The 24,549-nt window shown below is 41.5% G+C and overlaps 1 protein-coding gene across 1 annotated transcript; it reads left to right on the plus strand.

Annotated features, from left to right (window-relative positions):
* The first annotated feature begins 1,636 nt into the window (after positions 1-1,636).
* si:ch211-51a6.2 (neurotrypsin) lies at positions 1,637-24,549 on the plus strand. The gene is made up of 14 exons (XM_063491536.1): positions 1,637-1,884; positions 4,816-4,855; positions 6,286-6,528; positions 8,161-8,296; positions 11,948-12,123; positions 14,090-14,237; positions 16,901-17,079; positions 17,486-17,627; positions 17,728-17,936; positions 18,036-18,177; positions 18,526-18,804; positions 18,938-19,060; positions 19,852-20,132; positions 21,072-24,549. Exons 1-14 carry the CDS (start codon positions 1,813-1,815, stop codon positions 21,392-21,394), a joined length of 2,493 nt encoding a protein of 830 aa, XP_063347606.1. The 5' UTR covers positions 1,637-1,812; the 3' UTR covers positions 21,395-24,549.

Below are 24,549 nucleotides of genomic sequence, written 5' to 3' on the forward strand. Positions count from 1 at the left end.
GTGTGTTTATCGGGATGGTAGGATTAACTGTATTGAACGGAGAGTTCTAACAAGACCAGGACTGTGTATTCTCCAGAGCTGACATCATAATATCATTGATAACTGATGCTGTTTCAGTGGAATGCATTTTACAAAAAGCAGACTGGAAGCGATCACAGATGTTGTGTTTATCCAAGTGCGCTATAAGGTGGACAGTAACTGCCTTCTCAGAAAGTTTTGACATAAAGGGAGTTTGAAAGTAGGTCTATCATGTTGATGGAGTGTTGAATCCAGCCTGGGGTTTTTGAGCCTTGGTTCTACAATGGCACGTTTAAAAAAGCTGGGAAACAATTAGGAAACATGAAACATTAAAAAAGTTTAAAACCCAAGGACCAATAGTATCAAAGGCATTGATAAAAAGCTTAGTGGGGAGAATATCTGAGGGACCTGAAGACGGCTTCATTTTGTCCACCGGGGCTGCTATTACATCATATGTCACAGTTGTAAAAGCTGACCAGGAGTCAGGAGTTGATCTACTCAACAAAAAATCAAAGAAGTTTGTTACTCTCTGCTTTAGAGTGCACATTTAAAGGTACCACATCTGGGGACACGATCGATCTGATTTTGTCAAACAGAATCTTGGGATTTCTCTTGTTTTTTGATATGAGTCTAGAAAAATATTCTGATCATTTTTCACCATTTCATTTAAAGAGAACACGAGATCTCTGAGATAGAGCCTGTGCACTTCAAGTTTAGTTTTCTTCCATAGTCATTCAGCTTTGCAGCATATTCTCCTCAAATTTAAAATAGACTGATTTATCCAAGGGCATTTTCCTGTGAGACAGAACCTATTTTCATCGGTGCCACTTGCAAAGTGGATGAGCATTCTCTATTAAAGGACTGGATTAGAGTTTTCATCATTTCATGAGAAAGTAGAGAACTGTCAATCATGACAGAGAACCTCTCAGCAGTAGTCTCAGTTGTTATGATCTATGAGTTTTGTAATTGAGGTAAAAAAAGACAGTTATCATCACTCAAATGTACATCCTCGACAAACACATTGCTAATGTCGAGGCCCAAAGAAAAGACAAGGTCCAAAGTATGGCCTTTTATATGTGTTGGTCCAGAAACATGTTGGGCAAAGTTAAAGGATCAGATAAAGCTCAGCTGCTGAGTTTGAGGCGGCTTCATATAAACTTCTCTAGCAGAGAACCCTTTCTCTCTCTCTCTCTGGTGAGTCTACATTTGCTGCAGTAGTTGTGGACGGGAACCTCTTTTTGTTCTTAATGACCTTCCTAGGGACGCTTCTTAAAACCACCGTCAGTGAACAATTCAATTCACAACAACAGTCGCCTCCGACCAGTTTGCCAGTTTGCTGGTTTCACTGTACTGACACGCCCTGTCATATAATCTTTATCAAATGATAAATCTTTCCCCTTAAGATACACCCTTAAGAAGTGTTAATTATTTACGAAAGTTCTGATGTCACATATTGAGGGTGTAATTCCGTGTATAGGGAGGCACGACCATAGACAAAAACGCTTCATACGATTTTAAGGTGAAGGTGTGTGAGTGAGAGAGAGAGAGCGTGAATGAGTCAGTGAGAGAGAGAGAGAGAGAGAGAGGGTGGGTAGAGATATTGGTATGCCCTTTCCTCTCCAACAGCGCGTCATTTTTAGCTCTGAAGCGACTTGGACGTCGGTGCCTCGGTTAAAAGCGGACAGTATCCTGTGTGTTTAAGCGTGTTTCTTATCGAGGAAGGATTGTCAGAGGCCGTGAAGACTTGGTGAATGTGAGCGCTGGAAGTGTAGAGAATATGGTTTCCTCAGCACGATGGAGCAGAGGAAAGCTGTGTCCGGATTTGTCCCGTGTTGTCTGTTACTGGCGCTGGCTGTGTCTGCAGAGGTGAGCACGCTGCTGCCAAACACGCTCAGCCTATATAAAGCCGTCTTTGTCACGGAACACATTATGTCAAGTAAACCGGGACACGGGTCTGTGGCATATTGAGTTTAAACTGTTTATATGCGCTCATCGCTTTCCATCACACTTACTACACATTAAAAAAAATCAAAACAAAGGCAGAGATAAATACCGTATTTATTTTAATAGCTTGTTGGCAAATTTCCAGAATGTATGTTGCACTATTACTGGAACTCACTGCCTCCATTTTCGCCTGATATTTCTATAGTGCTTCGTATCAACTCTTAGAATTAGTAATGACATATCAATTTATTTATTTATTTGAATGTTCATGAAACTGCAAGACCTGTTAAATACCAAAAAACTCAGTAGTGCCTTCACAAGCAGGTTTTTCTCAAAACATCAATATTTAGATTGATAGTCACAAACGGTGGATGGTCCAACATAGAATGAACACTTAGAATGAAGGCTGAAAACTTTGACATTTTCTCACTCGTGCCCTTTTTAAATTAAGAACGATTTTAAACCAGACCTAGATATCAAAATGTGGAGGGGAATTTAGAGATCCGTTTCCAAACATGTTTTTCACCTTATTTTTTTTTCTACAGGCCATAGATTATACCTGATTATACAGAAGTTACCTGTTCCAAAGATTCAGACATTTGACTTGAACATCGAGTCAAAACTGTACTGGCATCAAGCAGAAATGACTTGGACTGTGCACCAAGCACCCCTCTGCCCTCTTGTAAAGAACAGCAGGGAAATGAAATTGGTTAGAAATGTGTTTAATTATTTTGAAGAGTTAATTATCTATTTTCACAAAGTGAATAACATTAAACACTTTTTTGGAGGATATTGTTTTACTGACCACCCATTTTAACAGCAACACATTTAAGCTTAGAATGAGTCCATTCTAATGTGCTATAGTTCAGAGAAAACGATTATCAACGCAGCTTGTTCATTCGTTCTGTATTGGCGATTGGTCAATGTGCTTCATATTGTAAGCAGGTCAAAGTCTGCACTTTTATTTGTGTCACATCAGTGCAGATAAGTGTGAATGTTTCAGAGCCTTTAAGGAAATTCCTCCAAATATTTCAAAGGGATCTCTTCAAACCATACAATCCATTTAAAAGAAGTCAGCTAATGGAAAGAAACTTTTACAATATTCTCTCCTTCTTATGGAAAAAAAGATGAAGTATTTGGGGGCCCTCTGGTGGCTCTCTGGCCCCAAGCACTTTTTACATTTGCTACTATACTAGTGGGGCCAAGTATTTGTCTAGTAGAAAGACACGACAGGCAAGGTTGAACAATAAAATAACTGGAGGGAGAAATATTTATTTTTAATCTAATCTTCCTATTATTTTTTTCTGTTCCTCCTTTTAATAATGTATACTTTGTATACTTTATTAATCCCGTAGGAAATTACTCCTCTGCATTTAAACCATTCACTGAGTAGAGCAGTGGGCAGCCACCAGTCCAGCGCCCGGGGAGCGGTGTGTAGAGATGGTACCTTGCTCAGGGGTAGCCGTTCGGTGGATTTGAACCCCCGACCCTCTGATCATGGGGTGAACACTCTACCTACTGCTACTAAATTCTGACAAAACAGAATATTTGCCTAGCCCTGAAAATCTTAGAAATATGGTATCTAAGCAGATTCTTACTCTGGATGGCATTACCTTGGCCTCCAGTAACACTGTGAGGAACCTTGGAGTCATTTTTGACCAGGACATGTCCTTCAATGCACATATTAAACAAATATGTAAGACTGCTTTCTTCCATTTGCGCAACATCTCTAAAATTAGAAATATCCTGTCTCAGAGTGACGCTGAAAAACTAGTTCATGCATTTATTACTTCCAGGCTGGACTACTGTAATTCATTATTATCAGGAAGTCCTAAAAACTCCCTGAAAAGCCTTCAGCTGATCCAAAATGCTGCAGCAAGAGTCCTGACAGGGACTAGAAAGAGAGAGCAGATTTCTCCTGTATTGGCTTCCCTTCATTGGCTTCCTGTTAAATCCAGAATTCAAAATCCTGCTCCTCACATACAAGGTCTTAAATAATCAGGCCCCATCTTATCTTAATGACCTTTTTTAGAATGGGAGGCAGAGCCTTCAGTTTTCAGGCCCCTCTTCTGTGGAACCAGCTTCCATTTTGGATTCAGGAGACAGACACTATCGCTACTTTTAAGATTAGAAACTTGAAAGTTTCCTTTTTTTCATGACACATATTATTAGGACTGGATCAGGTGACCGTGATTCCTCTCTTAGTCACGTTGCAATAGGCTCAGGGTGGTAAGGGTTAACCTGTACTGCGTGTTTCTTCTTCACGCACCTTTTTTCACTCACTAGGTGTTTATACACCACACTGCATTTAATCATCAGTTACTGTTAACCTCTGGCTCTCTGCCACAATGTGTCTTTTATCTTCTTCCCCTGACCCCCAACTGGTTGTGGCAGATGGCTGCCTCTTCCCGAGCCTGGTTATGCTGGAGATTTTTTTCTGTTAAAAAGAAGTTTTTCTTTCCCACTCTCACTGAGCACTTGCTCATATGGGGTCATATAATTGTTGGGGTTTTCTCTTTGTTATTGTAGTCATGTTGGTGACCTGTTACTAATTTAATTTACCTAATTAGGTGCAAAATGTTCCTAAACAGACATTCCAGACTTCTTCTCAACATTCATGTGTTAAGTTTACTAAGTTTTCAGTGTTTTGTTATGAATTAAAATATTGCTTTATCAGCTTTTAAAATGAATGAACTTTATTTACGTTTGACACAGTAAGCCAGCCTTTATGGTTGTATGATGTTTAATTATAATATAATAATAGAACATTTAGTTTTGTTAAAATATGTATTTCTTGTTGCTCTGTAATTCCTATTCACATCGCGTTCCACGGGGTTTGTGTTTCTTTAACAGATTTCTCAGTGGGCACACTTCAATGTAGTTCAGAGTGCAGGTAAGTCATTTTCTGTATTTGGTCTTTTAGATCCAGTTGCTCCATGTGCTAAGCATTTATATGTACATACCAGTCAGGCAACTCATCAGTGCAGCTATCAGCAAGTATCAGTGAAATGAATAAATAAATAATTTTGTCAGATAAGGAAAACATTTTAGGTGAGTAATGTTTTGCCAGTGCTGAGGAATAGTCCTAGACTTGGGTTGAGTAAATCAGGGTGTGGAAAAGCTTCAGATTGCTGTGAAATGCCTTTCTCACATTGTTGGCCATGGCATCAGTGTTAAGCTACCAGCTTGATATATACTTCACTTTCATAGAACTCCAGAAGCAAATTATTATTGAAGTCTCTCATCTCAGGAACTGCAATAACTGTCACTTTATATCTAACCTAAGCTTCATATCTAAAATCCTTGAGTCATTTCTCAGGTTTGTGCTCAGTTGTCTGGCAAAAAGCTTTATGAACAATTCCAGTCTGATTTCATCTTCACAGAATAGAACGAGCCTTGATAAAAATCACTATCGTGTCTTCCTTATGTCACCTGACTTCAGTTTGGGTCTTATGTCATAAGAAATGTTACATATACAACAGTGATAAAAACAAAGAAAAGTAAAAATTAGGTAAGTTAAAGAAAAGTAAGGCTGACAAGAGAAAAATAATAATAGTATATATCCTATAAATACTACACCACAAAAAGCAAAATAGATGGCATTCACTACCACAGACTGGTCGAAGATCTCCAACATCTGGCTGAACCCATCAAAGGATCTGAGCTTGAGTCTGCTCAGCATCACTGTTGGTCCTCCAGTCCAGTCGGTCATTCAGGTGATTGTAACAGTAATAATATGAATAATTTTTATTAGATGCATTTGATCGCAGCCAAAACATGAAAATAATAATAAATAAATAAATGTTTCACTTTCTTACGTTGCATAAACAGGGCACTTTGCAACTTATCTTAGTTGTTTGGAACTCTACAAAAACCAGCTATGCCGGCAGAGTTGGGAAAGCTTAAATGAGTAAATAAATAACTAAACACAACCAAAGTTAGGGTACAACAGTAGCACTCATAGTCAGACTCCTCAGCAAGACGGCGGCAGCAGAGAAGCCACTCCCCTTTATTCCAGATGTTTCATCTACATGTTGGAATTAGTGTCTTTTTATCACACGTGCTCTGTTTGTGCTTATCACTGAAGTTACATAATGTTTACACTGTGTGAAGGCTTACTATTTATTTATTTAACCTCATCTCTCTCATCTTTTTAACATCTTGAGATGCTCTGTATATCTGCTGCATTAGTCACGTCACATTGTTTCACACATTTCTTGGATGGAAAGAACCATTTGTGTTTGTATGAAATGAAAAGTATGTATGGAATTTGATTTTATTAAAATATTGTCTGACTGACGTGATGATTGTCTGTGTCTGCAGTGCTGCTGTCCTGTTCAGAGGGTCTCACTAAACTGGGCTACTATAATGGCTCGGTTTCTCACACAGACACAGGCTCCCCATGCTTAAAGTGGACTAACTTCCCAGACTACATGCAGCAGTATCCAAACCGAGGCCTGGGAGACCATAACTTCTGCCGAAACCCAGACAGAGAAACCAAACCATGGTGCTTCTTCCGAAAGACCTCTGGAGCCATTGGATGGGCTTATTGTGATTGTCATCAAGGTGAATTAAGGGTGGGCAGCAGGTGTCTGAAGATGGATGGATGGATGTGGCTTGTAGTCTAAAACAGCGGTCCCCAACCTTTTTTGCGCCACGGACCGGTTTATGCCCGACAATATTTTCACGGACCGGCCTTTAAGGTGTCGCGGATAAATACAACAAAATAAAACTAGTACCTGTACCGAAAAAAAGAAGATTTATTCATAACACACGTGAAAAGACCCAGGAAAACCGAGTTAACGATAAAAACGATAACAAAATAACGCTGAAAACCGATAAAAACCCTGAAAACCATACATTTCACACCTGAGCCTCAACTCTCGCGGCCCGGTACCAAACGACTCACAGACCGGTACCGGTCCGAGGCCCGGGGGTTGGGGACCGCTGGTCTAAAACACCTTAAGTGGTCAGAAAGTGATCAGATTGCACTATATATGGATGTGGGAGCGCTATGATGATGCACAACTGATTCCAAATATTTCAGTCATTATTCTTTTCCACCAGCTTATTTGTAGACAGTCCTAAAAGGTAATAAAAGTATATTCTGGGTATTAGGATGATGATTGTTTCGAGTTAGGTGTTGTGGGGAAACCAAACAAGGTGCCAACTCGTTGCAGCAGCAAAGGCACTCCATCCACCAAGGAAGCACAACTGATGACTCCTCTGAAACAGTGAACATTTTGGAGTCTATAGATAAAAGACTGTCCAGTTCTGATGCATACCTGTTGCTACTGGAAATTCTTCACAATGAGCTTCAGGCTCTGTTTGGTGCTTTATAGATAAAATTGAATTGAATTCAGTGGTGTCCAGCCAGCAACAGGTGAAAACACTCGCTGCAGAAAACGCAGTCTTCCTAGAGTTGGTGACATCCCTCACCAAGGGAATGACCTGCCTCTGAGTAGAAAATAAAAATAATTAAAGAAACTGTTATCACTCTTCAGGGCCACAGTATGAGACATCGTAGTGTTTTCAAGCATCCAGGAGATGGTGAGGAGGCAGGCTTCAGCATCAGTGACCAGTTTCCCAAGGTGATTTCGGGCTATGTTATGTTCCAGATCCAGAGAAAGTTAGTTGAAGAGACTCCGGCATGTACCCGAGGACCTGGTGTCCTCTCCTCAGCTTGTGCTGGGAAAGCAAGCCTCTCACAGGGATGGCTGCCTGTTGCCTCTGGTTCTCTGGTTCTCTTTTGGCCATGGGAGCCTCCCCATCTGGGGCCTTTTTCATGTTTTGGCTGCAGTGGGCTTGCAGTTGTCATCAGGTTGTATGGCCTGAGGGCTTCAGTGCTTTTGGGGGCTGCAGATGGCCTGGGTGCATCCTGTATATGCATTCATTTCATTATCCCCTTGTAGATTCAATTTTGAAGCAAAAGGCTTTCTATACCTTTCTGTGATTGTCTTTTTCCTTTTTAAGCATATTTACCTTTGCTCGAAGTGACAGGTTACAATTTAAGCGTTCCACACAGTCCACAGTTTCCTCTGAGTAAATATGTTGTATCGTCATAGGTGCCAGTAACACTTCACTATTGCTAGAATGATCAAACCATTGATTTCATAAAGGTGCTTGTTTAAAAATGATTTTTTATTTTGTTATTATTGTACGAGTTCTGCTTGTTGAAATTCTTCCTGATGTGTGTAGGTGCACCCAGACTGGTGGGGGGTTCAGGCAACAGTGGCCGTCTGGAGGTGTATGTGAATAACAAGTGGGGCGCAGTATGTGACACGCACTGGACTGACCGTGATGCCAGTGTCATATGCAGACAGCTTGGGCTAAGGTAATGGCAGAGCTTTAATTTTAACCCAGCTGAGGAACACACACATGAGTAGCTGTGGCTCAAGTAGTAGAGTGAGGCATTTACTAATGTAATGTAGTTCCTGCTTCGGCAACATACAAAAAAATGGCACCAGAATCCTTTCAAGAACAGGTTACCACCAGAGTTGAAATGTAATGGAATATTATGTTACTGTGCTTGTGCAGAAAATGTGGTATTTAACTGTTATTATGTATGTCTTTTAATGTCTTTTCAGCTGCTTGTTAATGTAAATATAGATCAAGATAAGACTATTAGCAAACCTATGAAATTAAAGGTTATTGCAAAGAAATCAAGCACTGTGCTTTTACCCTAGCATATCTAACTTGCTAGTTTTTATTAGAAACCATAAATTTTTTCTGTTGGCCACGTTTCTCACTTGAGAAAGCATCATGCCAAAGGCTAAAGAAATTAGTTCATCATTATATTTTGTAGTATCATCATGAAATTCACAGAACAAAACAAGTCTGGCAGAGGTAGGAAGCAACCATTTCAAAGACTCAGGCAATAAAATGAGTGACAGATGTGTCCAAAGACCCCAGAACTGCTGCCAAGACACTCGTGAATGATGTAGCCAAGTAGTTTTAAAGAAGATGATCACTGGAATGGACTGAGGCTGCAGACCAACAACAAATACACTTCTGCAGAAGAGACACCTTCAAGGACACCTGCACTAACACTATGCATATCTGTGGGGTGGCTGTAGCTCAGGTGGTCGAGTGGGTCACCTGCTAGCTGGAGGGTTGTTGGTTCTACTCCAGTCTGCATGCCAAATATCCTTGGGCAAGATACTAACACCAAGTTGCTTTCCGATGCATCCATCGGAGTGTGAATGTGTATGAATCTTAGTTAGATAGCGCTAAAAAAAAAAAAAACCTAGATGAAGTGAATGGGTGTGATTTGGTGAATGAACGAGTTGTATAAAAGTGCTTTGAGTACTCAGATAGAGTAGAAAAGTGCTAAGAACCAGTCTTAAAGGTAATATATATATATATATATATATATATATATATATGTACATATATTTGATTCTGATGAGACAAAACTAGAGCTCTTTGGGTACAGAGACAGAACCCAAAGAACAGTATCCCCACAGTGAAACACGATGGTGGGAGTATTATGCTGTGGAGATACTTCAGTGTGTTTGAGGAATCTCATCATGAAGAAAGGAGGACACGTTGAGATCAGCTCTTAGCAGCAAAACTGGGTCTGGGGTCATCGCTTTGCCTCACAACATGACCAGAGCCAAAACACACGGTGCTCCCGATGAAGAACAACCCGACAAGACCAACATGTTATCTAGTAAAAAGGACACACTGCTGACTATTAGGATCCGTTTGGTGATATTTATTTTTGTTTGTTGTTGTTTTTTGGAAATAATGTTGTATCTGTGTTCAAAGTAAAATAATGTAGGCATCCAAAATAAAAAAGGACAGTTGGAAAAGGTGTGTTAAAAATTCCTTGTTCTGGGAATATTTTACATTTGAATTTTCACATGAGGGAATTTTTTCCTCATCTTTATATAATCAGGCAGCAAATCTGTGCTTATGAGAATATTGCCTGCTAAATTGCAAAGGAAGGATGAAGAAAGGTGATTTAAGTGAATTTGAGCTCGGCGTGGTTGTTGCTGCTGCACTAGCTGGCAGTACTAGGGCTGAGTAATTATGAAAGTGCTGATCTCCTGGGCACAGAGAATGGCCCAAAAAATAGAAACAAATCAGTGAGTGACTGTGTTCTGGACAAAATACCTTTTTGATGCCAGAGGTCAGGGGGCAATCACTACACTGTTTGAAGCTGATAGCAAGGCAACATTAGCTTAGTAGCTCAAATAACCACTACTTACAACCAAGCCTTAAGGCAACCATTATTTTGATTTGGCCTTAAATAAATAGTACAGAACTGAACTGAAGAAGAGCACAACATGTCGAACCTTGACCCACAGGTAATAGTAGTATACTACCTCCCGTCATCTAAGACCCAGAAACTGGGGTTACAATTCACACACACTCAGCAAAATTGGAGAAGAGAAGACTAAAACATTGCAGTACTTTGGTGTCCTCCATGGTCACTAGATCTCTAACTGAGAAACTTCAGGATGTGGTGGAATTGAAAATTTGGACGACCAAAATCTGCAGCAGCTGCATGATGCTGCCATGTCAGTATCGACCCAAATCTCTAAGAAATGTTTCCAGCAATTTTGTGAATCAATGCTACAAAGAATTAAGGCAGTCCTCAACCAGTGAGACATGCCTGCATACCAAGACAGACCAGTATGTACAAACACACTGAGACAAGTTGATGTTGTCAGGTGATGTGAGGTTGAGAGGGACTGATGTCCCCGCTGGCCGCCCCTGGTCATTACAGCTGAGAGGGAGTGAAAGGTCTTTCATTTTAATGTGATTAAAATTGATCAGGGCTGAATCAGAGCTTTATAATAATAATGTTTTTTTCTTAATCAGAGACAAATCACAATATAAGTTTGATTGATATGTTAAATGATAACAGTTTAAGCAGTAAAAATGACTGTTTTGATGTCTGAATTTTGTTTGTGAGTACATGATCCATCTTTAACCTGGTAGAGTAGTTTGTGAATGTGTGTGAAGGAATGTGAGATGATAAGCACTGTCCAGATTTTAACTGAAGGAAGGCGTATTAATGGTTGACCACAGAACCATAATTCATATGTGATTTTGTTGATAGTTGTTTATGGTTCATACTGATCAGAATATTATCAGGTGTATTAAAAATGAGTATGTATAAGTTTAACCCATAGAACAAATTAGTAAATAAATCTATGTAATGATTCTAATCAGGCCTCACCGAGAGACAGTCTGACCTTGGTGTGTGTTTCACAGGGAGGGAGGGGTGACACTGAGCAGCCACTAATCACAGAAAATGTCTGTCTTATAAAATATATGGTTTCATAAAAATAAGTTGATATAATAATCTTCATGTGAGAATGTGCTAAAGACATATCTAGTATCTAGAATTACATAAACTCAATGAAACATGAATTATATCCATGTGTGGTTAATGTTGCGATACTGTATGCTGTGTTAAGAATGATACAAAAGAAGAACATGCGCAGTTTAAACTTTGTGTTAAATCGTGTAAGTTAGAGAGAGGATGATAAGGTGTGGGTGGACATCAGGTGATTAGATGTAAGTAATGTGATTGGATGTCCCACTGGGTGAGGTCAGATGTCATCTCAGAAGATGTGACGTCCGGTAGGAGAGGAGGGACAAAGGGTGAACAGGTATAAACGTTAAGTGAAGAACAGATTCTGACTTCTGAGCAGTTCAGAAGATCTAAGATGTTCACAGTTGAAACCGGGACACTAGAGGGACTGACCCAGCCCGCCCTGTGAACCTACAAATTGGTTTTCCTATCTGTACTCTGCATTACCATCTGAGTAAGACTCATAGGATCAGAGGTTCAGAAATTCACTAAAAGTAGTGAGAATAATGATCCCGGTGTGAGAACTACATCAAGCAACTGAGGAAAACTGTAATCTTTAAAGTATTTATTTCCATTAAAGGTATTCCTTATTTACATTTCTGCTGCCTGGATGATAGCTGAACTAAGAGTGTCTCTGTATATGTACTTTTCATGCAGTGAGATTGGTGTAGCCCTACAGCATTCCTACTTTGGCCCCAGTTCCATCTTCCACTATGAGCGTCTAGGCTGCCGTGGTAACGAGAATTCCCTGCTAGAGTGCTGCAACAGGAAGTTTGCCACTGGAGACTGTAACCACGGAAACGAAGCAGGGGTGCTTTGTGCTGAACCTGAAGGTGAGATTTGTGACCTTGCATCACAAACAAACTCAAAATTACAAAAAGAATTACAAAATTACTTTATTGTAATTTTGTAAGTTCTGGATGCTCCAACGCGTCCAGAACTCTGCTGCTCGTATTATCACCAGGACCCCTTCTATCCATCACATCACTCCTGTCCTGCAGCAGCTTCATTGGCTCAAATATCGCATCAATTTCAAAATACTCTTGTATACATTTAAGGCTATTCATCATCTTTCCCCTCCATATCTCTCTGATCTGGTTCAGATCACCATCCCATCTGTCTCAGATCTTCTTCTTCTCTTTCTCTCTCTGTCCCCTCTCCCCATCTTGAAATAAAATGTATTATTATTATTATTATCATTATTATTGTTATTATTGTCTTCTTCTGTTTGTCTACCACCACTATGTCCGGTTGGTTAGCCATCACTATTTCGTCCGTCTGTATCTGGAAGTCCCACAGGATCTTAGCTCGGTCATTCTCCATCACCCTTGGGGGCGTCTCCCACTTTGACCTCGGGACTTCCAGGCCATATTCAGCACAGATGTTCCTGTACACTATGCCGCCCACTTGGTTATGGCGCTCCATGTATGCCTTGCCTGCTAGCATCTTGCACCCTGCAGTTATGTGCTGGATTGTCTCAGGGGCATCTTTACACAGCCTGGGGTCTTGCCTGGTGTGATAGACCCCAGCCTCTGTGGATCTTGTGCTCAGAGCTTGTTCCTGTGCTGCCATGATTAGTGCCTCTGTGCTGTCTTTCAGTCCAGCTTTGTCCAGCCTCTGGTAGGATTTCTGGTTTCATCCACCTCCTCTTTCTGCTGGTGGTACATACCGTGCAGGGGCCTGTCCTTCCATGATGCTTCCCCCTCTTCCTTCTCTTTCTTGGGTTTCTGCTGCCTGAGCATGCTCTGAGCACGCTGTCAGTTGTGGCCATCTTACTGATTTATTCTCGGATGTTTTTATTGTCTCATCCTGTGGTGCTGACACTCACCAGTCCCCGGCCTCCTTCCTTCCACTTAGCATACAGACTCAGGGTGCTGGACTTGGGGTGAAACCCTCCATGCATGGTAAGGAGCTTTCTTGTCTTGATGTCAGTGGCTTCTATCTCCTCCTTTGGCCAGCTTATTATCCCAGCCTGATCACGGGCAGGGCGTAGGTGTTGATAGCCCGGATCTTGTTCTTACCGTTCAGCTGACTCCTCAGGACTTGCCTGACCCTCTGCAGGTACTTGGTGGTTGCAGCTTTCCTAGTGGCCTCTTCATGGTTTCCATTTGCCTGTGGGATCCCCAGGTACTTGTAGCTGTCCTCAGTGTCTGCCATCTGGTAGTTCGATCCCTTCCGTTCTGACTACCTTCCCTCTCTTTGTTACCATCTGATTACTCTTCTCCAGTCTGAACAACATTCCGATGTCATTGCTGTATAGCCTGGTAGTGTGTATCAGTGAATCAATGTCTCGTTCGCTCTTGGCATACAGCTTGATGTCATCCATGTACAGGAGGTGGCTGATCATTGTTCCATTCCGTAGTCGGTATCCGTAGCCAGTCTTGTCAATGATCTCACTGAGGGGGTTCAGGCCTTTGCAGAGCAGCAGTGGGGACAGAGCATCTCCTTGGTAGATCCGCACTTGATGGTGAGTTGTGCTATTGGTTTGAAGTTGGCCTCTAGTGTTGTACGCCACATCCCCATTCAGTTCCTGATCAGTAATTAGATTTCATCAAGTTTTAAGAAATTAACCAGCTGCTGCCCAGAACTGACTGAATTTGTTGGCTTCAGTACTTTCTTTTCACTCGTTCACCTTGCTGCATCATACTGTTGTTTATTCAAAACATTAATAATAATAATAATAATAATAATAATAATAATAATAATAATAATAATAATAATAATAATGAACACGAGTAACATATTACTGTCACTAGTGTACAAATGGTTGGCTCAGTTGTTGCTTCAACACTTTGCCAGGTACTGGAATCCCTTTAAGGCTGGTAGGAGGCCTGGAGGAATTTGAGGGGCGTGTGGAGGTGTACCATAACGGCAGGTGGGGAACCATTTGTGATGACCAATGGGATGATCTTGATGCAGAAGTGGTGTGTCGACAGTTGGGCTTGGGGTAAGAAAAAATCAGCTGCTGCTACACACAGAATGCAAGATCTGTCATTGTATGTAGTGGTCAGAGGTGAACTTAAAGCGAAGCCTTTACTGACTGATTAAAAAATACAAAATGATGAAACATACGGTTCAAAAAAGGGATAAATGAACTAACCTACTGAAACCTAAAAGTAGGTTACACATGCAGGCCGGGAAACACAGGGAAATGTGAAGAATTCTCTCCCAAAGGAGTAAGAAGGGCAATTTGGAAGAGTGGAGATAGCTGGGGAGAACAACACACAGCTGAACTAAATCAAGGAGACGAGACAAGGGAAGGTGATGTAACATTGAGAGAAGAATTAAACTCTAAAACACCTGAAAACTAAGAACGGGGCTAAATACACTCAGGGGAAAAAATACAAGAAACAATATAAACGTAAAAAAAACCCGGAGTCACAAAAATGACAAAACCTGAAAGTCCCAAAACACAAATGCTGGGTAAAACGACTCAGGACCACAGCAGGATCGACTCCCTCCTGTTACATATAAAGTCCTTCCATGTAAAAGTCTTAATGAACAATGAGTTCAGGGCTTTAGGTGAGCTTAACTATCCCTACATTCAAATTTCAATTGAAATGAAGTTTCTGCAGAAGAAAGTCTGTATTCACTCGTTTGTTTGAACCCTGCTCCAAAACCTTCTGTGTCACTATTTGGGGGGATGTTACATGCACTCGGTGCCGACAGCTACGTATCGCTCTGCTCCACATCCCCTCACACCATCTGCACACTCTGCAGCGGCTCCAGCTGTCATGGCTCCTGAGTTGTGATTACTGGCATTATTACTAGCTTATTAAGAGCATCCAGAGCTTGGAAAAAAAATGACTGGACTTCTTTAAGTTGCTTGTAACTTACAGGTCCTAAGATAGATAGGAGGTAAACCACTTGAGAGTCACACTTTATTAAGTTCTGCAAAGCAACTTAAAGAAGTCCAATTGCTCCTGAGATTAGCATGACCTGGATGACTGAGAACCTACACAGACTTATTAAGCTCACCCATACACACTCATAGCTTAATAATATACTGTACCATAGATTCCTGATAAACAATTTCTCATCTTCATTTATCGGGCCTCTATAAAGCTGTGACATCACCAACAAAATGCATTATGGGAACGTTGTTTACACAAGCCTAAGTTGATAATGGAGTACATGACATAGATGCTGCTTTTGGGTTTGAAAATTAAATTGTGGACATTAGAAACTCATCAGAAAGGTGGACTGCTGTTGTAAATGACCATGATGTAGGCCCTTTAGGGCAGCTGTGACTAAGGTGGTAGAATGCGTCGTCTATCAGTCGGTTTGTCAGTGGATAAATCCTGACTACTCCAGCCGTGTGCCGAAGATGCCCCCGATGAAGCCATTGCAGTGTGAGTGTAGAAAGATAAAAGTGTTATGTGACTGAGTGAATGAGAATTGCAGTAGAAACAAGTCTGAGTGCTCAATAGACTAGAAAGCTGGTGTATACGTACTAGTCCATTTACCATGTTTCCAGAATGGAGTAAGATTTTTGTGCTTTCCAGCCTGGGAGCAACAACAAGGAGCTGAGGTCATGAAGCCAACAATAGTGTAGTTGGAAGGAAGACAACATTTCAGAAAATGTGTTTGGATGATCACGGCATTGTCATATTGGTAAGTTAAACCACATGTAACTGTTTACATGTCATACAGCTATTGCTACACCTTAGATGTGGCTGTAGTTAGACGGCAGCTAGAGTCGAAGAACGTCTTTATGCTTTTGTTTTTAAGAAACAGCTTTGAAAATGTGCCAAAGCTAACACAAACAGTATCTTTGCACTTTGATTTTAGCCAAATTATCTTATGAAATTCTACATTATAATTCACACTGGGTAACAGTGTTACAACTTAGACATGCAGAAGTCAATGTGGCTACTTCTCACCAGTGCAATTAAGAACAAAGACTGTAATGCAATGAAATATTATGCCATAATAAATAACATATAACTACTTTATGCTTGAATGACTTTTATTTTACACTGTTGTCCTTACAGACAGAAGGTCCTGAGTGTAGCCAGGCCCTTTCTGTGTGGAGCTTGCATGTTTCTCTCCATGTCTGTGTGAGTTCTCTCCAGGTATTCTGGCTTTCTCCCAAAGTCCAAAGACATGTAATTAGTGTGGTTAGGTTAACTAGTGATTCTAAACTGCTCATAGGTGTGAAAGTGAGCGTGAATGGTTGTCTGTCTCTCTGTGTTAGCCCTCTGACAGACTGGCAACCTGTCCAGGATGTACCCCATCTCTCACCCCAATAAGGTAGCTGGGATAGCCTTCAACCTCCCTGCAACCCTGAATTGGATAGTTTAGTCGAGGACCCAGGATGCAGACTTGTGGTACAGTTAATAAATAAACAGCAAATCTTCATGAGGAGATGAAGAAGGTCCAGAATCCGGAAAAACAACGTCTAAAAGTCCAACTGGGAGACGTGAGGGCGGGATCTCAGGATCAAAGATAACACAAGAAAACACTTAATTATATGCAGGATCACATACCAGCACTAATGCTCACTGTACATATATTTGGAACGTACATCCTCAGTTTATTCATGTATTCATAATATATTTCTGGTATCTTGTAGTGCATATGTAAATTTTCAATTGTCCTGACCAACAGGGGTGTTGCCAAAGCATGGACACGGGCCCACTTTGGCCAGGGTTTTGGTCCAGTTTTGCTGGATCGGGTTCAGTGCACAGGCAATGAGCTCTCTCTAGAAGATTGTCCTCATAGCAACTGGGAACAGCACAACTGCAAACACATGGAAGATGCAGGGGTGTCTTGCAATCCCTATACAGGTCAGAGCCAAGGAAGGAAGCACACACCAACCCCAGCCTCTATGTGACTATAAAATTAGAGTGATGATCAGCTTTTTCTTTGGGTCTGCTGTGTTTATGTGCACACTGTGTGACTTATATATATTGTTCTGAATATTTTTTTTAGTCCTAAGACTTTGATGACCTATTTTTTCCTTTAGAGCCGCTACAAGGTCAACAGTTTTTTGTTGTGGGTAAAATTTCCTGTGAGCTTTTGTTAACACTGTTTAGTGAGTTGGTTTTCACCTTTAGTTTTGTGTTGATATGCTGCTTTTAGTAATTATTAAGCTAAAGTCCAACCTAAACGTAGCAGCCTTTGAAAGACCTAAAGCAGTAAAACAAGTTGTTCATACTCACAAGTGTGTAATTTAGCGATGCGTGGTCTCAGATGGTGCAGTTCGCCTGGTGGGAGCAAACAGCGACCGGGAGGGTCGCGTGGAGATTTACTACCAGGGACAATGGGGCACTGTGTGTGATGACAACTGGACTGAGCTCAATGCCCAGGTAGTGTGCAGACAGCTCGGTTTCAGGTCAGTGCGTCTTTATATCACACAACAATAGTCTGAGTGAACTTATAGGGAACTATTGTTTTTGTTGTTTATCTCATTCATGCATTTTCCCTGCCTGCAGGGGGCGAGCAGAAGTGGCTCCTGAGAAGGCATATGAAGAAGGCAATGGGTTGATCCAGCTGGATGAGGTGCAGTGTGATGGGACAGAGACCAGTTTACTGGGCTGCACTCATTCTCAGTGGAGACAACACGACTGCTCACACAGTGAGGATGTAGGTGTTCTCTGTCACAGTGATACCAATGAGATACAAAGTAATTACGCACCTATAGGTAAGTTTCTGAGTAGCATTATGCAGGCCAACACCAACTGAAATTCAGCATTTCACTGTGGCAGTAACGGCACATTGTCCCTCTGATCTCTGTTTTCAGGCCCCCTGGTGCGTTTGGTTGCTGGAGAGACCAGGAGGGAAGGCAGAGTGGAAGTGTTTATTAACGGGCAGTGGGGAAGTGTGTGCGATGATGGCTGGAATGATGTTAATGCGGCTGTAGTTTGTAGACAGCTGGGATTCACGTTAGTATGACAATATTTTTACAGATATATTTGTCCTAGAAGGCTGGACAGTAGTCAGTGGTTTTTCCTATTGTAAGTGAAAAGATTCATCCTCTTGTGTTCTGTATTGAGGGTGAAAATGAGCTTATGGTTATGATTCATATAGGTGGCTGTAGGAGAGTGTGTGATATTGCAAAGTGCATAACAGCAATGAATAAAGCTATATATGAATGTGTGTATGAAGGGTGAATAAATGCCTGCGCAATACAGAAGCAGGCGGTAGTAACAATACAGCACACAAAATGACATCTATACTCATACAACAAAAGAATAAGTGTGGATTGTTTTGTCTCCATGCTGTCCTTGCAGTGGCGTGGCTAAAGCTCGATCTATGGCGTATTTTGGTGAGGGTCAGGGTCCAATCCATCTGGACAATGTGCGATGCTTAGGAACTGAAACATCCTTAGGCCAGTGTCCAGCTGAAGGACAAGAAGGCCATGATTGTCGCCACAGCGAGGATGCAGGTGTCATCTGTGATTATACACTAGATCCCATGGGAAACGGTGCCACAGCGATGCAGAGCTGTGGCCGCAGACTCAGTCGTCAGCGTCGCCAGCGAAGAATCATAGGAGGAGAAAAGTCACTGAGGTTAGCGTACATGCACATATGCACTCAGAAGTTTCATGTTAGTGGGACGTTTTTACTGCTAGAGAGGTCTCATGGCAGTTTAACAGTGTCTTTAGACTGAAACAGCTCTGAGAGTCTGACTCTTTGATTTCAGGGGTGAGTGGCCGTGGCAGGTGTCCCTGTGGCTCAGGTCTCAGTCTAAAGGCAATCATCCTCTGTGTGGCGCCTCACTCATCAACTCCTGTTGGCTTGTTACTGCTGCCCACTGCTTCAAGAGGTAGGAGGCAGTGATGTTGGCCCCCCCACCGTCTTCAAATCAAACAAATTGATGTTAAACGTTTGTGCTGCTTTTGTTTCAATGATATTATTACTATTTTTTAGAGGTCATCCAAGGTCAACCAGCCCCCCCACATTAACAAAATCAAACAAAATTGGTGTCAATCAATGGTGCTATGTCTGTGCTGGTTTGTGATGAACTACCTGTTATTTTTGGAGTTATTATATTAAACTTTAGAGGCTCAACAGTTGCATGTATTTAGTTTTTCTAACGGGAAACATGCCCTCATTGTTCTGATAGTTCTGTATTTTGCCTGCCTATCAGCTCTGGCATTCAGTTCAGTTCAATTCAATATTATTTACACAGCGCCAAATCACAACAACAGTCGCCTCAAGGTGCTTTATATTGTAAGGTAGACCCTACAATAATACATACAGAGAAAAACCCATCATGTGACCCCCTATGAGCAAGCACTTTGGTGACAGTGGGAAGGAAAAACTCCCTTTTAACAGGAAGAAACCTCCGACAGAACCAGGCTCAGGGAGGGGCGGGGCCATCTGCTGTGACCGGTTCAAGACAATAAAAGACATCTAAAACCAACCAGGAAATATTAAAAGTATGAATTCAAGTAATTAAAAAAGAATGCAGAAAGCCAGTCTGCTTTCTTAAATTCACCGTGTGGTCATAGTTTTATTTGATTGAACTTCAATAAACACTTTTGATTAGCTAAGATGAAATCCCCTTCAGCTTTAAGACTGTACATTAAATAGTGATTTTCTTCTCACCTTCAGATTTGGCAGAGACCCGGCGCGATACGTCTTACGTCTCGGTGACTACCACACCGTGGAACAAGATGACTTCGAACGCACGTTGTCCCCAGAACGCATCATCATTCACACAAAGTACCACAGTCAAAGCTGGGAGTATGATATAGCCCTGCTGCGTCTAAAAGGCACAGAGGGAAACTGTGTGGCATTCAACCCTCACACTGGTGCTGTGTGTCTGCCAGAGCCAGGTGACAAGTTGGAGAAGAGGCTGACTGCCTGTGTAATTACTGGCTGGGGCATCACAGGTGAGTTTCACTGCAGGTTCGCTGCTCATCATCTGTCACCACGTTTCTTTGCTGCAGAATTTGATGGTTCAATCTGTTTGTCTTTGGATTTGTTCTTTTTTGTTTACAGAGCAGAAAATGCAACAAAAGTTTATGTAATTATAGTGTCCATATATGTTAGTGTAGCATCTGGAGAAGACTTTGGGACAGAGTCAAATGGTGTCCTCATTTTAAGCTTCTAAAGAACAGAGAATCCATCCACATCAGATTTTTTCCTCATTTTTCAGTATATATTTATGCAAAACAAGTGATCAAATTTAGGGAAACACACCAGCTCTTGTTAAACATAAAAATCTGATTATTACTGGACTTTCGCTTTGATCCAGTAATAATCCTCTCTGGGATGGGCTGCACATAACTGGCTGGTGGTTGAACCTTACAAATATGTGGAGACAAGAATAACTGAGAAATAATAATATACAATTTTTTGTGAAGCTTTGATCAACAGTCCTGTATGTTTACTCCAATATTCGCGGCTCTTTGTGGTTTGTGGGGAATTCAACAATATATACGGAGATGATGCACAAGCTGACAGTATAACGATTTATTATAAAAGGTAGAATTCAGCATCAGCCTTAAATATAAACTGATGTCAGCTCATCTTGATGTAACTAAACACTGACCATGAACACCATATCTGCTGTGTACCAGTCCAACATACTGTAGTTCCATTTTATTTATGTGGTGCCAAACCACAACAACAGTTGCCTCAGGGCAGTTTATATTGTACGATAAAGAGTCTACAGTAATACACAGAAACTTTGTACTGCAAACTTCACCAAAATAGGTCTACAGTATTTTCGTCCACCAGTGTTTTTCAAATTCAGGATTTATTTCTATCAGGTGTTTCATTCTCATGTAACTGAGACTTTCTTCCATCTTTTCTATGTCTGCTGTCAGACTCAGAGTACTCACACACCTTGCTCCAGGCCTGGGTCCCCCTGCTTCCAGCCTCGACGTGCAAGAAACGATATGGTAACCGCTTCACCAGCCGCATGCTTTGTGCCGGGAGCCTGTCGAAGCACCACCGTGTGGACAGCTGCCAGGGTGACAGTGGGGGTCCGCTGGTTTGTCAGGGGGAGAGGGGTCACTGGGTGCTGACAGGAGTCATTTCGTGGGGTCATGGCTGTGGTAACCCCTCTTTCCCCGGGGTTTACACTCGTGTTAGCAGGTTCCTGCGATGGATTAACAAGGCTATCAACAAGCCCTACAAGAACCAGTGATCAAGAGAAACAATCAAACAATCTTGAGTCATAAAGTGATCTCAGAGCTTGTTGTCTTAAGAGGAAGTAAACCTGCTGGGTGTTACACCTGGAACATCAGACTGGTTTGGATCATCTGATTAAGTTTCCAGATTGTTTCATCATGGATTTGATTGCCACAGTATGGTATTTTCAGTTTCATCAAACACATTTAGAAATTAGACAAAGATAACACAAGTAAACACAAATCAGTTTCTCAATGAAGGGGAAAAAATCCAAACCTAGATGGAGCAAGTCCATTGGAAAGATCTGCAGGGTCACATGACACATGCATGTGAGGCTTTGATTAACTGCACACAGAATATATGTTTTAATAACCTGGTCCACAGAGCAGCAATGTGTGAGAATGCTGATATAAAACCCTTATTTCAGCTGATATTGTGGTTACTTGGTGGGTGATCTAAATATTTTGTTTCTTTTACTGCTGCACATTTAATACACAGCTGATCTCAAATAGTCAACGTACTTAAAATGAAAAAATACTTGTTACAGGAACATATGCACCCATTTACAGCTTGTCACTCCATAGTACTTTTCCATAATATGCATCCAGTATGTCAGTATTATAATCTTTATGTCATGTATGCACAGCCTTTAATTATTTAAGAAAAAAATCTGTGCTGACTTTGTTAAGTTATACGAATTAAAGTTGACAAATTAAAAAAAAAAAACCTGGTAACCACAAATCAGTACCAGCTGGATGACCATATCTCCATTATTATGAAAACGACGTGAAATGTTTGCCCTCCCTCCAACAGAGAGCAGGGACTGTAGGATCAAAATCAAGGTGCACTGAAGCTGGAAGCTGTTCTGGTTGCATGTGATGACCACTCATCTTATTAAAATAATTTATGTTGTTTTTTCTCCTTGATTTGTCACCCACAACCCTCTCACTGTTATTTATTCAGTTAATTTCAGTTTTATTTATACAGCAGCAGTCACTTCCAGGGGCTTAGGCCTATATTGTACAGTAATATTAGAGAGAAAACCCCAACAATCTGCTGCTGTGAGGCTCCATGAGCAGCGCTTGGGTCAGGAAGATTCCCTTTCAGCAGGAGAAGAAGACTCAGGAAAGCACACCCATCTGCCACAACCAGTGAAGAGAAAGAGAACAGAAGAAATAAAAGCCTAAGAATAGTTTTAATTTTAACATGGTTGGTCCTGTGGTGATCCTCGTTGGGTGCTCTGCTGGGCCTCTGGATTTCTGGGGCCCGGGTCTCCTCCATGCCTGCCTCATGACCTGGGCGGCAGGGATATGACTCCCCATACCCACTATTAGACACTTTCATGGAGAAATCTTATGATCATAAGTGCGCTCACACACACACACAGGTGTGCACACAGGTACTCAGAGACAAACACTCTCTTGGCTGGCTGCTGCCTCTAAACTGGTCCCTTTGGGCTCTGTTCGCTTTCTCTGCAGTAGAATATCCTGTTCCTGTTCCAACACACAGTGCTGTGTTTGTATAGCTTATCTGCGTAGCAATTTAATTAAAAACTTAAAGGTGACTTCTTATTCAATACCCCAATGACTTACCTGGATGATTGAGCATGCATCAAGACGTTCTTGATGCATAGTGTAATCGTCACTCTGTGTACTCTCTGGCTAATTTATATTCACAGTATCAACCTACTCTTTCTTTAGGGTTTCGCTAGCTTAGCTGGCAGACTGTCCTGAGCAGCCGGGCAACAGGATGGCTGGGTGACGGTGAGGAGGAAGCATAGTCCTGAACACCAACCTGTTCACGTGTGTTACTACTTTTCCCCACTCAGCGACACACCCGCCAGGGATCAAACTCTGGTAACTGGCGATTCTGTTCTGAGACGTGAGGTTAGAGACACCAGCAACGATAGTCAACTGTCTTCCAGAGCAGGCGACATTGAGGGAAATTTAAAACTGCTGGCTAAAAGTAAATATAAATTCAGTAAAATTATAGTTCACATCAGCAGTAATGACACCCGGTTACGTCAGTCAGAGGTCACTAAAATCAATATTGAATCGGTGTGTAACTTTGCCAAAACATGTTGGACTGTAGTTTTCTCTGGTCCCCTCCCCAATCAGACCAGGAATGACATGTTTAGCCACATGTTCTCCTTAAATTGCTATCCATGAAGCCAGATAACACACGACAACAAGACCTGGATGGCCTCTAATTCTCTGCTTCTAAATTCAGATCAAACTGAGGTTATTGTACTGAGCCCTGAAAATCTTCTAGTTCATGCATGTATTACCTCTGGGCTGGACTACTACTTCTTCCTGTTAAAAGGGAGTTTTTCCTTCCCACTGTCGCCAAAGTGCTTGGTCATAGTGGGTCATATGATTGTTGGGTTTTTCTCTGTATCTATTATTGTAGGCTACCTCCTGTAGCTCCGGAGGTAGAGCAGGTCAGCTGCTGATCAGAAGGTTGGTGGTTCAATCCCTGGCTCCCCCAGTTTGCGTGCCAAATATCCTTGGGCAAGATACGAACCCCGACTTGCTCTCCGATGCATCCATCAGAGTATGAATGATAGTTAGAAAGCGCTCACAGTATAGATAATGGGGCTTGTGTGTATGGGTGTGTATGGGGTGAATGTGGCGTGTTGTATAGAGCGCTTTGAGTACTCCAGGAGAGTAGAAAAGCGCCATAAGAACCAGTCTATTTACCATAGCGGGTTAACAATATGATTGTTGGGTTTTTCTCTGTATGTATGTCCAACCTAAAGTCAGCACCTGTAACCTATCAGTATTGCTTGGTCTGATACATTGCATTCAACAACACAACTGGACACTTCAGCAGCTGTGTCAGAAAGTAGTATAAGTTGCTTGCAGTTAACTAGCAAAATAATTTCAATGAGGAGCATTAGAAGCTTGTTCTAAAACAAAAACTGAGGAAGCCAAGAGTCGATAGGAAGCAAAGGAGGATTTGCCTCCTGTTGCTGCTAAAAAACAAAAGACAGGGCACAAGTTGGTGACTTACTATGGGCCTATAATTGTAGCAAAACTATTTGTGCATGTGTGTGTATTTCTATTTGTGTGCAGATTTTTGTGTGGATATTGAAATCCATTTGTGGGTTCATATATGTGTGTGCATATAATGAGATTTGTAAATGTATAAATAAAATTATTACCAGCTTGA

This window comes from Pelmatolapia mariae, linkage group LG13, assembly GCF_036321145.2.
Source record: "Pelmatolapia mariae isolate MD_Pm_ZW linkage group LG13, Pm_UMD_F_2, whole genome shotgun sequence".
Taxonomy (NCBI): Eukaryota; Metazoa; Chordata; class Actinopteri; order Cichliformes; family Cichlidae; genus Pelmatolapia; species Pelmatolapia mariae.

What these genes read in the sequence shown, in the direction of transcription:
- si:ch211-51a6.2 (XM_063491536.1), top strand. Translation starts at nt 1,813, where the DNA reads ATGGAGCAGAGGAAAGCTGTGTCCGGATTTGTCCCGTGTTGTCTGTTA. An exon ending in TGCAGACAGCTTGGGCTAAG is followed by an intron (nt 8,297 to 11,947) that starts GTAATGGCAGAG and finishes CTTTTCATGCAG; the next exon opens with TGAGATTGGTGTAGCCCTAC. An exon ending in GCTTTGTGCTGAACCTGAAG is followed by an intron (nt 12,124 to 14,089) that starts GTGAGATTTGTG and finishes ACACTTTGCCAG; the next exon opens with GTACTGGAATCCCTTTAAGG.